General features: G+C 51.6%; 1 protein-coding gene across 1 annotated transcript in view; it reads left to right on the top strand.

Moving 5' to 3' along the window:
• The first annotated feature begins 1,575 nt into the window (after positions 1-1,575).
• The window catches only part of LOC132448930 (FERM, ARHGEF and pleckstrin domain-containing protein 1-like), a 57,124-nt gene continuing 39,992 nt past the window's right edge, over positions 1,576-18,707 (top strand). The window contains exons 1-2 of the mRNA XM_060040485.1: positions 1,576-1,841; positions 4,741-4,924. Coding sequence (XP_059896468.1) covers positions 4,751-4,924 — 174 coding nt within the window. The 5' untranslated portion in view covers positions 1,576-1,841; positions 4,741-4,750. The remainder of the gene's footprint in view (positions 1,842-4,740; positions 4,925-18,707) is intronic.

Genomic DNA, 18,707 nt, shown 5'->3' with positions numbered 1-18,707 from the left:
AGTGTCTGTTTTTTGTGTCTGTGTGTGTGAGTGTGTGTACGTGTGTGTGTGTGTGTGTGTACATGTATCATTTCTCTGTAAGTGTGTATGTGAGTGTACACGTGTTTATGTATGTGTGTGTGTGTGTGTGTGTGTGTGTGTGTGTGTGTGTGTGTGTGTGTGTGTGTGTGTGTGTGTGTGTGTGTGTGTGTGTGTGTGTGTCTGCGTGTTTGCGTCCATGTGCATGAGTTTGTGTATGTTCATGGGTCCGTCCGTGTGTGAGCGTGTCTGCGTCCGTGTGTGTGTACATGTGTGTGTGATTCCTTCATCTCTCAGTCCCACCATGCGTAGGAGACTTCAACCCCCCCCCCCCCCCGCCTCCCCCCTCCCCCTTCTTGCCAGCAGGTGGGCGAAGGACATTCAAAATAAAAGCGCGGTCCCAGTCCTCACAACACTGGCTGTTATCTCCGGAGAGGCGGCGTGCGCTGGTGGGTGGGTGTCACCGAGGAGCCGCACGCAGCAGCGCCCCGGGACACTGCTACAGCGAGAGGAGAGTCTGCTTATCGTCACCGTGGAGACGCTCGGAGACACAGGAAACAGCGCAGCGCGCGGGAATGAAAGGAGAGACGCGCTGCCAGCGTGTTGGGGCCGCATGGCACATTTAGACCGGATCCAATGAGCTATTCGTGAGGTTCGAGCACAGCCACGGTTTGGCCTACAAAGAAAGATTGTCTAAGTAGGAGTGTAGTGGCGTCTTTCCACGTGGTACGCCTATAGAAGCAATGATGAGCGTGTCTCCAAAAATATCTAGTCTTCCGAGTTAGTTTGACCTTTTACTTGCCAAAGGTAACAATACAAACAAAGGCGAGAAATTTGGTGTAATTTCAGTAAAGCTACAAATTTGACTCCACTCATCAATTATAACGCAAACTTTGATTCATTCAACTGATTCATTGGTACGTTATTTTGTGTATTCTTATATTGTGTAAATGTTACCTCACACCTCGCAGTGACGGCTCCCTCGAGACGACATCGTGGTAAACTGGCGCCATGCGTCTCAGGTTTGAGTTCCAGCAGCATGTCAGTTTCCCGCCTCTCTCTGCTGCAGGGTCGAGGGCCATTTTGAATGGCAGCACGTGTAGTGAGACTGTGTTCTTTTATAAACACACATCGTTTATATATATAGACAATGTATGGTTTTGGAACTGAGTTCTGTATGTAATATACAAGAATCGGGAGTACAGAAGATGAAACCAGCGGAAAATGTGTTTAAGTTAATCTTTTTAAATAAGATTCAATGAATTAGTTAGGTTCATATTTTTTTAATAAAAATGTATCTGCTAAAATGACTCTCTTGGAATGCTACTTTTATAAAAACCAAAAAGACGCGGTAGACAGATGTCTCTCTGATGACATCATGTGTTTGATGTTATACATGCTGATGCTATTTAGTGAAGCCATCAAGTTGATTATCCATCGATCAATCACCAACCACCCAAACCGTCCGACCTGATTACGCGTGTCATACCCCTCTCCCACCGCCAGGGGACACTGTTGACCCGCAGTTCGCTGCCTGCTAGAAACCCTGTCGGCATTGCGCCTCCTTCATTGTCTGAGTAAAACTCAACTGGAGTGGATCTGCCGTGCTGTGTGTAATCCCAGCCCTCTCTCCTCTCCGCTCTGCATGTTCAGTCGTCCGCCATGGCGAACATGAGACGGAATTTCCCAGGATCAACGACCAGCACCTTCAAGTCACTGGGGCTCAGGAGCTGCTAATGCGACGGCGGTGGATGTAATCTACAACACAAGCAGCTGGGAATATAATACAGATCGATTGGCTCCCCGCGTTGCACGGAAAGAGGGTAAGCTTTGCACAAGTGTTGAAAAGAGAAATGATCAACTTGTTCTAGAAGATTAGCGTTAAGTCATGGAAGTGTGTTTCAGCTCGTTGTCATCCTATCACTTTGAAAAACGTATCGGCACACACGCACTGTGTGTGAATGTTGTTCGAAGCAGTGCGCGTCTTCCCGGTGAGGCTGCAGAGCGGCCGCACGCTGCGGTCCCTGGCCGTGCGGGTCTGGAGGAATGATCCCTGGGTGACACGTGAATTGCCTGGTTTAGCAGTCGGGCACTTATATACAGCAAATCACACTCGTTTTTACATCGGATACTTTCTCCTGTCCGAAGCGGCTGGTCGGGGGAGTTTAGTGTCACCTTGTGGAAAATGCTGAGGATTGAAACGAGGGAGGAGACGACAGGCTGCGGTTTTAACCTATGTTACATGAATGGGCTCGGTTCGACCAGCGAAGAGCCTGGACGTGAATAAAACCAACAAGGCTACAATCAGTTATCCTGTCCCTGATATGCAAGCTGATACTATGCTAGTCTGGGGCCAGTACGGTGCACGTTAACGCAGTCTGCTCCGGGTTCATGAGACGCCTGTGTGAAGTCACATTGGCAATTCATATTTTTATTTCGGCAGCTGCTGCTTCGTTGCCTGTCATCCCTTCAAAGGGAATGCATGCATACTGATTCATCATGAAACACGAGCCACACCCCGCATGTCTGGGTAGCAGAATATATCAGGATCATGTGTTAAGTGCATGTCGCTCAATGAAAAGTCGAAGTAGTACCCTCACGCCCACCCCGTCCCAGGTATAGGTCTGTGGCCGAGCCCCGCCGGTCGTCCAGCTGTCAGTAATGACATCCAGCTGTGCTGCGGCTGTGGCTGTGTGAAGGGGCTCAGTGTGTCCGTGCGCACAGAGGAACCAGTGTTGCTGCCCGGACGCGCGGCCAGCAGCCACACGGCTCCGCGTTACACGCCGGTGGGGAATTTCAGGCAAACAAGTTCAACTGCGGGGTAATGCGCCTACAACGACCACGAAACACCCCCGTGTCAAAGTGCCCTTTGGTGCGGTATCCTGCTTGTCTCCGGGCCCATAAAGATCCCGGCATTTCTGAACCTGGATGGTTTCTGGTGTGTTTGTTGTGTTGCTGGGTTGGGGGTTAAATATTTGGGTGGCTGCATGGCCCCAAACCAAGGCTGGTTCGTGGGTGTCGGGGGAACGGGTTGGCTGTGGTAATCACAGCCTTCTTATCTTACATTCTCCTGGTGCCTTTGTTCGCAAAGTGTTTAGTTACCGTGCGTGTGTGTGTGTGCGTGCATGTTTTTACGTGTACATGTGCGTGTGCGTGTGTGTCTGCGTGCATGCTGGAACGATGAGTGTAGCAGACCGGGTCGTTGCGCAAGGCCTCTGATCTAGACGTGGGAGCGGAGTGATGATAGTCGGGGCATGACGCTCGTAAGGGTTTATTCAAGTATTGGCCAACTTGTGCGGCTTGACCCTCAGCCTGGAAGCAACACTTGAGGTTCATACCATCAGATCCGGTTCTCCTCATTTAATTCCTCTGGACGGAAACGTGAAACCTGTTTAATGTCACGCCCACTTCTCTGACAAGCGCCTCAGAATAATAACAATAACAACTCGGTTCATGTGTCACGATTCCACAACGACCGCAACTAATGCCCTGGCCTGCATGCACCTGGACTGAATGCACCTGGACTGCCTGGATGATGTCTGCTTAATGACTGTTAAAGAGGGGATGTCATGCAAACAGGTGTGAGTGTCAATCAATCACCAGCTTGCCCAGTGGACTGTCTGTAGCAAACGTTGCTCATCTATCCCTCGAACATCTAGGTGGACACGCCCACTTGTGATGTCACAAACACAAAGGAAAAGGCAGATTTTCAAACGGCTTGTAATGGTTGCGGACACTCACACCTGGTGGCCTGATATCACCCCTTTGAAGATGTAGGACTTCTCCTCTAAGACTACTCTACTACTACTGGGGCTAAATCAAACCTTCCCCTCTAATCCCGGGCGTCCATGCCGGCCCACTTCCTGGTGTAGAATCCTCCGATCTTGACAACTTCCTGAGTCCGATTGCAACCGGCGGTTGTGAGGGGTGACCGGGCCTGTCGATGCTCCTCTTGTTACCGCGACGACAGCCACTGTGCCCTCATACCACTGTAGCACTAATCACCAACGTGTTGAAGGTCTCCTTGCAGAAGGTACGATGCAAAGGTCAGTTTTAGGGTGTCCAAAAAATCCACGACCGAAGAGATGAATCTGAGCAGACCTGTCGTCCACTCTGTGTTACAACAAGGATCCAACATTAACGTAACGCTGCAGTCCAACCGTCAGAAACACACGTGGGATGTAACGTTCTGCTACACTGTTCTAAATGTCACACTCGGTCTTAGAACTGCGGTTCGAGTGACTCTCTCGTCTTGTGATTGGTCGATCCGTTCAAGGCTTTTGCGCTGTAATCATGCTTTGAATTTAAAGGAACTATTTGCCGTCTGTTCGTGGCTTAATTGCTGCTCCCAGAGGCTGCAATTATCAGCCATTAGCCGTCACTGTAAATACTTCACTTTCAATCGGGGCGCTGGTGGGGCGAGAGTTGTGAAGCCTGATCTATTTATTGTCTGTGATGTACCTCCTTACTAACGAGCACTTTAAAGGTGTGTGTGTGTGTGTGTGTGTCGCGTGCCCCATTTGCTTGACGCTTTCATCATAAGCGGCGGCAGACATTCTTAGCGTGGTTGGCACCGGCGGGATTCGAACCCGTCGACGCTAATGCCTTGCTCCAGCAACGACGCTCAACAGTCTCTCTCTCTCTCTCTCTTTCTCTTTCTCTTTCTCTTTCTCTCTTTCTTCCTCCTCCTCCTCTTCCCCCCCCCCCCCCCCCCTCCTCCAGGCGGGGCACCATGGTGGAGCCTGACCCGAAGGCGTCGGCCGCGGGCCCGCGCCTCGGCGCCCCGGTGACCCTGGGGATCAGCACCCTGGACCCGGGGCTTCGCCCCCCCGCCATGCCGGCCGGGCGCCGCGTCACGGTGCGCGTCCGCATGCTGGACGACTCCGAGGAGCTCTTCGACGTCTCGGTGAGAGTTGGAAAGCGCCCCTCCTCAGCGGAACGCTTTGATGTCCGCATGGACACACACACACACACTGAAGACACACACACTTGCACACAGACACACACACTGGAGACACACACACAAACTTAAGTCACACACACACACTGGAGACACACACTTACACACACACACACACACACACTGAATACAAACACACATTGGCGACACACACACACTGGAGACACACACACACACTGGAGACGCAGAGTTTTATTTTGCCTCTGCGGCCCACTGTTAACCTGGTAACAGGTTGGCATGGCAACAGAGTAATGTAAAAAAAGAAAAAAAGAAAGAAGTGAATGCATGAATGAGAAGCCGGCGATGTTGACAGGAGAATATCAGGGATCGGCTGCATCACATTCATCCGTCTGAGCTGTTTCAACCGATCATTTCCGACGGGTTGTGATGTGATTTCTAATTTTCCCACCTCGTTGCGACTGTTGCTGTGTCTGTTCTTGTCTGACGCCCGGAGACGTCAGGTCTGTCTCCTCTCAGCTCCATACACACTAGGACCCCGGGCTGTTAGGGAAGCGCTCTCTTGTCTCTCTCTCTCACTCTCTCTCTCTTGTCTCTCTCTCTTGTCTCTGGCGAATTGAAAAGGTGGAAAAAACAATGCTGTTTTTTGTTTTTTACTTTCGCTTTAATTATTCCAAGCTGGCATTCAAATTGTACTTTGTTATCAGTCTTAGTATAATGTTTTCAAATTTCATATTTTTTCCCCCTCAGAAGTCCATTAGTAATGCCCTTTCCCATCTTATGTAAATGGCTGTCTGTGGAGAGATGAATTATTGATGCGCGATGAATGGATTTGTGTGACTCGTACCTGAATGCTAAAACAGGAGCAGGCGAGTGAAGGCACACGCGCCCATCCTCCCCACAGCCTCGCTCCTCGTGCACCGTGGTGTTTAACTGGAGGTGCATTCAGGGCCATGCGTTTAGCCGCCCTAAACACCGGGTAGAGCGAGGGAGGAACGCCGCCACTCCTCTAAAAATAGACGCGGCAGCAACACTTTCTGCCCGCCGCAACCCTTCCTGCTTCAGAGAGATTGAGCCGTGAGGGCGGGACTGTGATTGGCTAAACGCTGGCTTGTGGTTGGTGGTGTCCGAGGAGTTGCTGGGGTTTGTGTTCCCGGTCTTATTGGTCCCAGTATGGCCATGGAGAGCGGTGGGGGGCAATGTAGAGGAGCGTTCACACGTGTAGTTCTTTAACGTGCGCTTGTGACTCAGGGATCCTCAGGATTTGTCTAACATGTCGTCTGATCTCGGCCTCGTGGGATTACCGCGCTTAGCGTGCATCGGTTATCTGGCTCTTGTTGTTGTTTTGGGGCTTGTGGGACGAGCGAGAACTAAAAATAGTCATTAGGCTTTTGTTTGTGGTTTTCTTATCACTTTGTTCCGTTTGTTTCCCGGGTCTCTCAGGGTTTGTCTGTTAGCTCATCTAAGACTGTAACTTTCACACGCTGCATTACAGAACCACTAAGCCAGCGATGCTGCCCAACATTTTGCTCATTTTCTGAGCATTCACTGTGAAAAGGACATTTGCCACAAATGTAAAGAGAGCGATATCCTATCTTTACTCCTCTGCCCGTTGTGTTTTCCAGCCTCTACTAATGCCTAGTTTTGGGTCAATGAAAACACAGTCAGCCTTTATTCCTGCTGTTCGCTGTCTGTGTTCCTGTAGATGTCATTCCTTCAGTGATTTAGCCTCGCTGCAGTGATGTGGCTCACTCTCTCTCTCTCTCTCTCTGTGTGTGTGTGTGTGTGTGTGTGTGTGTGTGTGTGTGTGTGTGTGTGTGTGTGTGTGTGTGTGTGTGTGTGTGTGTGTGTGTGTGTGTGTGTGTGTGTGTGTGTGTGTGTGTGTGTGTGTGTGTGTGTCCCTCCCGTGACTGGACTGAGGGGAGGAGGTGTTCTGGGAGTGGGTGACTAACAGAAAGATTCAGTCAACGCTCCGTTGAACACCTATTCCGTCCCGTTATAGGGGCCTCAGCGCTGGACAGAGAAATGTCAATAACGGTACCATTGTTTAGCCAGAGGGTCTCCTTTTGAAGAGGCCATCTTTCTTAAACTGTTGGACTGTAAAGGCTCCCTTGTGGACGAGGACAATGAGAAAATACTTTTCCATCAATTTGTCTCGTGTCGTTTTCATCACGTCCAGTTCGCTACTCGGTGCCTCTGCCTGCAACCACTGGGCCGTGTCTAATTCAGATTTCCCAGTATCTATCATTGCATAATAAAATGTAGACGTTAAAAAACGCCCCCCCCTCCAACCCGACTGATTAGGACTCCTACATTAATCTCCGACAGGATGTGCTCCATCCAGGCTGGACGTTGATGAAGCGGCACTTTACTCAATCTTCCGGTATTAACTTTTCCCTGCATGTCTCCATGATGGGTGTCCCACCCAGCGGAGCAGCGCGCTGAGAGAATGAAACCCCTCCCTGGTCGTTGGTCACTCTGATTCGGCTCCCCAGAAGATGGAGGCGGACGCGGGAGGTATAGGTCCGCCGAGCCTCTGGTGGAGATCGAATGCAACGCTCTGCAAACACGAGCGAGGCAACGGTAGGCCTGGGAGTCAACGGAGAACGGATACAGACGGGAACACGCTGCTCTGATCCCCTCCTCGCAAACAGAGAGTTGTTCCCCCTGAACAGGAGAACCAACATGAGGCGCATTGGCGGACTGTTTACAGTACTTACAGTGGACACCCTCTCCCCCCTACTCGGTAGATAACGAACAGGACGTGTGATGGCATGCATGGGGGACGTGGATGAACGAACACCTAATCAGGTGAACTGAAGTGAAGACAATAACGGGACGTAGCCACGGGGTATGAACAACGAGGGCGCAGTACCTGGGTGCGTGTCCCGTGTCACGCCGACGAGGACGGCGCCTTCAGACTCGACGTGGGAAGCGTTTAGTATTTCCCTGCGAGGGTAAAAACAAACCCCTAATCCGGGGGCCGCGGCGGACACAAAAGGCCTGGGCTCCGGTTCCCCCGGCTGCAGGGGAGAGGCTTCCAGCCCAGCGGGCAGGGTATCAGATGGTGGAGGAACAAAAAGGGGCCATCCAAGCATCTCCAGGGTCACATACCATGCGTTGGCCTACTTAGCACGCTGGGTGCGGTGAGCGCACACCCCCCCCCCCCCTCCCCCTCTTCCCAACGGCCTGCAGTCGGTTGGACCAAAGGAAAGGTAGAGCACAACACAACAGGGCGGTCACGTGACGACACTCGATGCAAAACGGGCAGCCAGCTGCTGGTGGCGCGAGTGAACTGTGTTTACTCCGTGTCGTCGGATCAGAGACGCAGAGTGTTTTGTCCGGCAGTGCTTCGCCGTGACCCCTCCTTGAAGAGCCTTTTGTTGGCGGTTTAGTTTACTGGTCGCCAGTGAAAGGTGGTGGTGGGGTGACGCTTGTCCTCACAGCAGGAGGTCGGAAACGTTTGGCTGCTGGGATGGGGAGGATTTGGGAGCAGGGCAGGGAATCCTGGATGAGGGAATGGTCACTCTCCCGTTGTGCCCGATAGTGGAGACTGGCCTTACTGGAAGACCATTGGCAGTCCTGAGTGGAACATTGTGGTAGTCATGGATTAAAGATTTTCGCATGCAGGGACACACACACACACACACACACATACACATACACATACACATACACACACACACACACACACACTGCAGTAAAGCTCTTTTCTGTTCTTTCTTACTTTCTCATACATTGCCCATTTTCCAATTATTTTTCTTTCCTCCTCTTCAAATGCTTGAGGTCTTTTGCCGCCGTCTGCAGGAAGTCTGAGATGCACACAGCACTTGTTAAAGAAAACCTGTCAGACGTTGAATAAATTCATGGCCCCGCTTTCTTGAGGTTACACCAGACGGCTCAATGACTTCAACTTACCCACCGTGCCTTCAACGTAGGAAATGCTCTTTCCTGGCGACGCGCCTGTGATGAAACTAGACCCTGACACGTGCAACACTGTATATCTCACAGTCCTCCTCGTTCTCCAACGTGCTGGAGCGTCCACTGGAAGGTTTATTTATTGAGCCCAATGTGTTTCCTAGCAGCTCTCCTCCGCTCCTCCTCCTCTGCCTTGGCAACAGCTTCACATCCCCCGCCACAACGCAGGTGGCTGCGGACCACAGAGCTTGAATGGGAGGATTAGGAGGCCAGATTTGAATACACCTGGTGGAGATCCTTCACTCCTACTGACTGTGAAGCACAGTACGAAACGTTTTCTCCATAATCGCTTTGAAGCTGCTGCCTGTGTAGCACAGATGTGATGCACCAGATGTGTATCTGTATCCACAGCTTTGATTACATTTACTGCCCCAAGGTCATGCACATCTGCAAGTCTTTAAAATTCATAAGGAATCGTAAAGATGGAGGGGGGGGGGGGGGGTTGCTCCTTGTATACGTTTCACAAGGTCTCCAGTCAGTCCACCGGCTTGCTTGTGGACTGCTAAGTGGATCGAGCCATAGTATACGATCCCCCCACCCCCCCCCCCCCCCTCCCCCTCGCTGGGAAGGTCATAGTTTATCGCATGTATCCACAGCCATATTATTAGCAGGCTGTTGTAACCGGGCACGGCTCAGTCTACAGCGTTTGCGGACATGGCTCAGCACACGCAGGTGACTGGGAGGGATGGGGAGAAGATGATGAAACACAAACACAGGCCAACAACGCGGTAGTGATGTTAGCATAGAAATATTAGCATAGAACGCTGCTGGACGGACCGGTTTTGAGTCCCTACATTTTTAATGACCACCCGCTCACGAAAAACATGACTGGAGAAACCAAGACAGTAGGGACCACCCAGGCTGCGAGAGTCGAGCGTTTTTAAAAGGCCAAGCTCTAACAACGGCGGTCCACAGAACTCCACCATCACCTCACCGCCCCCATTCATTCCCCGTTGGCTGTCAGGGGTTCAGCGGAATGGAAAGTAATTATGGGCATAAGCAGCTCCAGCCGCGCATTGCTGTTGTCAGTGGGCTGGTAATGAGCTTCTGACTTAATGAGTGGAAACATGATGAAGAGCTTCTTTCAGTTGTCTGGTGCGCGGCGTCGGTATGAAGCTCGGAGTTATCTCCCTGATTCATCAGAGCGGCGCGATGATGACAGAGGCAGACCACGACTCCGGGGCCAGCACTTGAAACACAACATGTTTAGAGATGAAGGACGTCCTCCCAGGAACACAAACACGTCGTCTACTCCGTCTACTTCAGTTGGAACATCTGTTTGGTTTGTTGCGTTAGCTGTTGTTGCTATGACAAAGGCTGACGTTTAAATACTTGCCGATGCTGTTCCCTGACGTAAAAATGTCTCGGTATGTTATTATTTAGTTTGTTTCGTAACGTCCACTCTTATGAAACGATTTGATTGATCCGACTCGGACGGGCAACGTCAGTTTGTGGCCATTTGAACATTCTTTAATTAAAGAAACGAAGTGTATTACTGTTATACTCTCCGTAGTATCTGATCTCTGAATCGGCGATGTTCCAGTGTTGGCAACACACAAAACTACTATCTGTCCTTCTTTTATCGATGGCACATAAGGCAGTAATGTATTATTATTATTATTATTATTAGGTAAAGTAGTTCTGTCTAAAACTATAACAGTAGTATTGTACCACTGTTTGTTAACGCGATGGGGGGGGGGGAGCAGGCGAGGTTGGCCTTTCCGATGGCGTAGAAAACCTCAGAGCTGTCCGTCTGCCAACCTGCCATGTCCCGACACCGACCAGACACTGACCCGACACCTTACACTCACGTCCTGCAAGGTCACCGTCCTGCAGCTGACCCGGCAGTCTGACAACCCTCTGAATCGCAAAATCGACACAATGACATCATCTGCTCTAACATTTCTGTTTGTCATCGTTTCAATCGCCCCCATCCACCCAACCTGTTATTAATAGCCTCCATTTATACTCAAGGTGGATTGAATATTACCATGGAAATGCCTTCACAAGCCCCTGTGTATGGGAATGATCCTCCCACCCTCGGGAATACCCTGCTGTCCTTCCCATCCGTTCTCTCAGCCCGCTGCAATGAAACATTCCCAGCCGCTGCCCTGGGATCAGGTTACGGACAACTGTAGGCTGAGAATCTTTGTTGTGGTTTTTTGCTGCGTATCCCGTGTGTGTGACTCTCTGGCCGTGATAAGCCTGAGCTCCACTGCCGAGGAAGACGGCGTTAGAAGAAGGTTTAAATCCTCGTCTTCCTCGCTGGCGTCGGACAGCTGGGGGGGGGGGGGGGGGGGACCCTTCAGAGATAGGGGAGCTGACTCATTCAGGTGGAGAGCGCGATTAACCATTGATTTCTGTGTTTTTTGCTGCCACTCCACAGTTGGCCTAGCATGATAAATGGTGTGTTATTGCCAGCGAGAGGGACTATGCTGGCATCCGTATCCCTGAATCCTATTATCATATTATCCCGCTCCCCTCTCTCCGTCCCTTTCCCGGCGCGACGTTAGGGAATGCAGCGCTGAGATAAGGCGTCTTAGCGTGGTCGATTGTTACCCTCCTCTCTTTCACTTGTTACCAATTATAATTCCCAAAGCTTTAAAGTGCGCTTAGGATAAGATGGATGCTGGTGAGTTTGGACCGGAGTGAAAGAGTTGCAGTGAGATTGTAACCATGGCAACCGTCCCCATCCCCTCCCCCCTCCCCCCCTTCCCCAGGCCATGCTTGGCTTTTACGCCGTGCGGTGAAAGAGGGGATTGTTAACGACGGACAGCAGACACGGAGGGGGCCACTCGTGTTTAATTTCCCCTGTTGACGGGGGAATGCGCTCGCAGACCGAGGCTGGAGAGAGAAAGCCCTCTCTTTATAAAGCACAAGGTGGAAGAGGACTGCTGGCCTGTATCGCCCCACATGTTTCATTCTGCTCCCTTCTGGAAGCTGAACGGGGCGCTGGCTTCGTTCAGCCGCCTCCTCCTCTGGTCTATGGATTTGGAGTTGAAGCGCCTGAAGTCATCCTGGCAGGGATTTGGTCCCCCGCTCTAATCTTCGGCTCATAATTCCATACTACCAGTGTTTATCGGAGCTGAGGAGGTGGATCTATCACACTTTTGGCAGCAGGTTAAATAAGGAGAGTGCGACTCTTCGCTCATCGCTAATAATATTTCTAATCCTCCCTAATCTACTGATACTGTCTGGCAGCGACGGCGACGGCCCTGTGGTCACCCTCGAGGTGTAACCTGGAACGTCCTCTCTCTCTCTCTCTCTCTCTCTCTCGCTCGCTCGCTCGCTCGCTCGCTCTCGTGATTTCTCCCTCTTGTTTTCTCTAATTTTCCCTCTCTAGTTTAGTCTCTCTCTCTCTCCGTCTCTCTGTCTCTGTCTCTGTCTCTGTCTCTCTCTCTCTCTCTCTCCGTCTCTCTCTCTGCCTCTGTCTCTCTGCCTCTCTCTCTGTCTCTCTCTCTCTGCCTCTCTCTCTCTTTCTTTCTTTCTTTCTTTCTCTCTCTCTCTCTCTCTCTCTCTCTCTCTCTCTCTCTCTCTCTGGGGCGTGCGTTCCAGTTTGACTAAACGGCATGCGCGCACGACCACGGGTTTCCTCAAGGCTGGCCTGCGAGGAGCGGGTTGCCATGGCTACGCTGTGAGGTGCAGGGGGGGGGGGCGGTCCGGGCGGCGTGCGATCGGCGGCGCTGCAGACTTCAGGCTCCTCCAGAGACCGTCGCCCGTCTCAGCGGCGGCGATGCCGGCGCGCTACAGTGAGACACGCCGATTATGACGGCGTGCGTTCGGGGAGATGTCTCCCTTCCTGTCGGGCAAGGGCGGGTAGAGGACTCGGGCGTTTTCTTTCTTGGTTAAATCCCCCCTGATGTTGTAAATGAAATGATGACTGACGATGTACTTTGAGAGATTAGCCCTTTTTTCTTTCCTTGAGTGCTGATTGACCCAGTTTCCCAAACGATGGGGTTTTCCGTGGCACATCGCAGGGGCACGGAGCGGGTGGAACTGTTCCTGGTTTCCTCGAGGCAACGTAGACAGAGGAACCGTCTGCCAGTGTGGTGCCACCTCACCAAGTTCGCAAGGCGTCTCGCACACACGAGGCCGAGGGTACTGTAACAGACGGAGAACAGCTGCCAATGCAGGAACCGTCACAACGTTGCGCTGAATATGCGATTCCAGCTTTGCAATGGATCGCATTTCTCCATCGCCAAATTGGTTTCCATCGCACAATGCTTTTCTTAGATGAACTATGACCGCAGGCCGGTCATTTCTCATGGGGTGGGGGGGCGGGGGGGGGGGGTGCTCCCGGGGTGGTCTGTGGGAGTGGGTTCCCAGGAGTAAAGTCATCCTCTGAGACCACGTCTTTGAGGCGGACACTATGCGGACCGATGGGGGTTTATTTTGTGGTTCAAGATTGCAAGGAATCGAGAATAACATGTTCTCGAGTCCGGCTATTTCTGAAACCATGTCATCGTGGTTGCTGTGGGGGGACTGCGAATCATATCGGATCCACAATCCGGTGGTTTCACACCTAGTTTGGCTGTACAGGAATGTCTGCAGCAGAACCATGTGACCCCCGTTGGCGGTGTTGGCCGTGGTTCCCTTGGAGCTCTGCCCCACCGGGGGATGGATGGGGGTGTGGAGGGGGGGGGGGTAGTCACTCCTGTGACGGAGGGGTGGACTGACGCTGATATGGCTCGATTGACATATTGTGGGTCAAGCTGTGTGTGAAATGACGAGCTGTGTCTGTGAGGGCTCTGCGCGGAGTCCTCTTTAATCCCACAAGCTGCGTCTGGCCTCCGTAAAGATCGAGTTAGAGGGCTTGGATTTTCCATGAAGCATAATCGATGAGACTTGGCCCTCCTATGCTGGTGCTGAAACATAATCCACATCCTGAGTTTGACTGCGCGCACGCTGCCATTTGCATTTCATAACTGTCACAGTTTATCTTGGAAGAGGAACCTCGAGATCCTCAAATATTTAAACCTTTCGGGAAGTTTGCCGAAGCGGGAGTGTTTCTAAGAATACAGACTGAAAACCGCCGGAGTGACCTCTTTAAGTCTATGTATCACTTCAAAGCCCCATCACAGCCAGACGGGTATATTTCATAAGAGCGGTATGCATACTGCACCAAGGTCCGCTCACACACTTTCAAAGCCTTTTAGTTTATGTGTGCCATGTTTCTATGGTAACAGAGATGAGGGGTTGCCTCTTTTTTTCATTTATTTATTTTCCCTTGCATCTCTCGTGTTCCTCGGAAGGAATCTGCCGGTCGACTCTGGCTTGCGTGCGAGGTCTTTGAGGGTGGTGGTCCATAGGGGGTTGGGGGAGGGGGGGGGGATACACAGTAGTGCCTTTCAGTCGTTGAGTCGTTGGCGTGTTGGTTCTTCCTCCTGATGTTGGTTCTTCCTCCGTCGCTCTGATGTGACGGGGGTCCGTCCCTGGGGAGGTCTCGAACCTGGAACCCCCCGCTGCACGTTGGGCGTGGCGGTGTTTGTTGCTCGCTCGCCCCCCCCCCCATCCCCCCCTCTCTCTCTCTGATGTCCTTCTGTGAAAGGCAACCCCAACTCTAAAGACTGCAAACCCCCACGAGATACCAGTACGATTCGTCTCCACGGCAACCCCCCCCCCAGCTGCTGCCGTCATCCCGGGCGATGAATTATGAATCTCCTCATTGAGATTCCAGGAAAAAAGCTGATTAATACGTCAAAGTCGCCATCCTGGGGGATGATCCACTTCCTGCGGTGCCTCTTTGTTAGCAGGAGGCTACATCCTGTCGCTGGGTTCACCTTCACCCTCCTCCTCCGGCATCAGTATTCAGTCTGTCCTGCTGTGCGACACCTCCTGTAGGTCACTCACGTGGGTTTACTGCGTCGGCCCGTCTCCACGGTGACGGCGGTAATGAGGCCGCGAGGAGGAGATGGATGTCTCGGTCCAGGAGGGGGGGGGGGGGGCCTGACCCCAGGACTAACATGATGTTCCCTCTGACTGGGAGTCTGTGTGAACCACAAACCACAGTCATTCCCCGGGAGACCAGTGCTGGAGGCGTGGGCCACACCCTAACCAGGAGCCGAACCACAGCTAGACAGCTCCCAAACCATTCCCAACCTCATGCCCGGGGTCCGGGAGGAACACCTGCCGACGGTGGATGGATTTGGCGATTTGGGCGACCCTGGGTCACCTGTTGAACATTCGCTTGGTACATGGATTATTGACCCTGGCAGGTCAAATGTAAAAAAAATTAAAAGGTAACTTCCGACCCTTCTCACACTTAGGCCCAATCCCATTTCTACCCCTTACCCCTTCTCCTTACCCCTTCAAAACAAGGGGAAGGGGTAAGGGGTAGAAATGGGATGGGGCCTAAGTGTGAGAAGGGTCGGAAGTTACCTTTTAATTTTTTCTACATTTGACCTGCCAGGGTCAATAATCCCATCCCATTTCTACCCTTTACCCCTTCCCCTTACCCCTTCCCCTTACCCCTTCAAAACAAGGGGGAGGCCCCATCCCATTTCTTCCCCATACCCCTTCCCCTTACCCCTTCAAAACAAGGGGGAGGGGTAAGGGGGAGGGGAAGGGGTAAGGGGTAGAAATGGGATTGGGCCTTAAACCATCGGCTTAAACCATCGCCAACCTGGTGACGAAATAAATGGCAGTTTATTACCTCGACATAACAATTATGATATGATACTATATCGAGCTGCTTGGGTTGACCTGGGGATGTCCATGCGAGCGCTTCATTCCAGCCGGTACAGCCCTCACACTTTGAAAAGTCTCCACATCCTCACAGCTCAGCCCCGCGCCCGGCAGCCTGGGAAATGTCCGTTCCTCGCTGCGCGGCGGCTCACCGCAGGGCTCCCACCGAGGACTTATTAAAACTCATAAAGGAACTGATCAAAGTGGCGAGGAGCGCTGGTGAAAGCTAAGTACAGCCTCTCGCTCGTGGCAGAGCCTCTCCTCCGGGGTCTCCCTGAGCGCGCTCCCGTCATGTCTCGCTATCTTCAGTTTAATTAAAACCACCGTAGTCCCCCTGTTTCACTCTGCTCCCGCCTCGTCCTTAATGGTCAAACTCTTGGCTGTAAAGACCTGCCTCAGCCTCGGCCCCACCGGGACCATATTCCTGTCGTCTGTTCCTGGCTGCATTCCTTGCAGCTCTGTTCGGTCCTTTTTCTGTGTCTCCCCAAGCTGCCCCCCCCCCCCCCCTCCTCCTCCTCCTCCCATCCCCATCGCTTTTTTGCAGTAATTGAATTTCATCCCTCTTGGGTCGGGAGAAAGATATGTGTGGGAGGGCTTGAGAAAATGAAGTAAAGATTGAGGCAAAGACTGAAACAGAGAGACACAGAGAGATGGATAGAAAACAATCTGGGGGAAGAAAGAGGGGAGAGCGAGAGGGGAGAGAGGAGGGGAGAGTAATCACACAGCAGGTATTGGCACAGCTGGGGCCTGACAGAGCCAATGCTTGCTGGGAAGATATTGACTTGACGGCATTGCCCTCCCAATTAAGGTAGGAACTGTTGCATAAACCGCGGAGGAACACACTAAAGCCGAGCCGAGCGTTTCCCTCTGCTGGCCTGGGCCAGCGACCCCCACAGGTTCCCTCCGTCCGGTCCGCTGTCCGTCCCGATCTCCGAGTTCCTTTTTATAAGAGACGGGCTGTCGGCTCGGCGTCGACCTCTAAGTACCGTCGGCCTTTCTCCTGCCTGCCCTCGTTTCGAAGGGCAGCGCCGGCTGAATGGAGGCTTTGTCAGCGGACACCGGTCTGAGAGGGACCCACATGGGTTTGACTAGAGGCGTCTCCTGGGAGGACCTCCCTCAGAGAACCAGCAGGACCGGTCTCCCTGGGGTTCTGGTTCTTTTAAGGGGAGCACAATGCTGCGACCAATGGGGCCGCTCTGGCTCTGCCAGGGAGAGACGGGATGGCCGGTGAATAGGATGGCGCCTGTATTCTCGTCTGTTTCTCCATGCCCATGGGCCAATCGGCTCAGGCTGTCTGTGATTGGACAACGCTTTACCAAAGGAAGGCCAATCAGACGCAGCCGCAGGCATTTTAGCAAACGGATTAAAAACAAAGGGGGAGGAAGAAATTAAGGAAAATCAGCTGGCAGCTATAATTAAACAACGAGGCTAATAGTGGCCCCTGTAGGCGCCTTTTATACTCTACCTTCATTTAAACAAGTATGACCCTCCATGCTCGGAAAAATTTGAATAGATATCAAATTAAGGCTTGGTAGCCGTAATGTCTCAGGTTAAACGGGTCTTGTGATGTCATGCGATCGCTCGTCTTATTGCGTTAGGAGGAGACAGCGTAACTGATTCAGCTCTCTGCCTCGTTCCTGCCAGGCCTGAACTGACCCACTTTCACCAGATTTGGAGAGGGGCCGTGGAAGCGTTTAGCCTAATAAGCCTATATATAGTCACCGGCCAAATTGTGCTTGAATGACCTGCAGTGATGCAAGAGCTGTAATTGGATGATGGCGTCCAATCAAATCAAAGCCCATGTGGCTGGTAGGATGAAATTAGCGTCACACTGAGAGTTGTTCTTAACGTTGACTTGCGACCAAGAGGGAACTATTAACTGTACTTTACTATTTTAGGTTTTGTGTTTGGTTGTTTTCAATGTCTTGGATTCTTCCTGGTGGAGGTTAAAGAGGATCACCATTCTCCATAAACGCACAGAAACATGATTAGAATTTTTTCGTTTATATCACTTTATTATTTCTTTATTCTGTTACTGTGCCTCACTCCTGCAATGAAAACAAGATTTCCCATCCGGGATTCAATGAGTAAAGACCAACTTTATTTCTCTCATCTGATAAGTAAAGTGTTTAAAGAGCACACAGGAATAATGGCGACTGATCTGTAAACACTGTTGCTCAGCTGAAGGTACCATCTCTGACCTTCAGTGTTACGGACCATTCACACTGCTAAATCTGTTCCCCCTGGTCGATGAATCTCTCTGCACCATCTCCTCTCCATCCGACCATCTTTCGGTGGTGCGTTTTCAGTGATACTGGTATTATTAGCCGTGGAATTAATGTGGACAGAATTGTCTGTTTGGTCTCTTGGAGGCCTTGTTATTGTAAGCCCTCTAAAGCTCATTACTGTAAGCCTAGTCAGTCTTCAAAGACTTACCCCGTGTGCATGAACTTGCATGTTGGAGTGTGTGCATGTGTGTTCTAGAGAATGGGGTATTATGGCGAGTCCACATCTGTCTGATGGCTTGGCATATGAACACCATATGTAATCTGAAACACCCTTGGATCTGGTTTTAATATTTGAGAATGGATCTAGGTTTTTCTAGCTTTAGTCTAGTCCAGATTACCGTAACCATGGTCCTGGTCAGAGTAATTACAACCGTTAGACAGTAAGATAATTACAACTGTCGGCCATGTTTGCTAATCCGAAAGGTACATTTTAACGTGAGGATAATTACTGTTGTGTGGCGATTCCAGGGAATTGTGCCATCTTCGTGCGATACACCGTAAGCCCTGCGGTCCCTCCGCCGGCACACCTTTCCCCATACATCAGGAGCCGGGCTCTCCATCTGTACGTTGCCATGGTGACTAAACAGGCTCCCGCTGCCTGGGCTGCAGAATTGGTATTCTGTTGTCGCAAAGACCTGGATCCCCCTGGATCCCATGGTCCAAGAGCGGCCACACCAGCAGACGTGTGTGTGTGTGTGTGTGTGTGTGTGTGTGTGTGTGTGTGTGTGTGTGTGTGTGTGTGTGTGTGTGTGTGTGTGTGTGTGTGTGTGTGTGTGTGTGTGTGTGTGTGTGTGTGTGTGTGTGTGTGTGTGTGTGTGTGT

The sequence above is a fragment of the Gadus macrocephalus genome, chromosome 20 (genome assembly GCF_031168955.1).
Source record: "Gadus macrocephalus chromosome 20, ASM3116895v1".
Lineage (NCBI taxonomy): Eukaryota > Metazoa > Chordata > Actinopteri > Gadiformes > Gadidae > Gadus > Gadus macrocephalus.
Note: the sequence above shows the minus strand (reverse complement) of the source record. Positions and strands in the feature narration are given on the sequence as shown.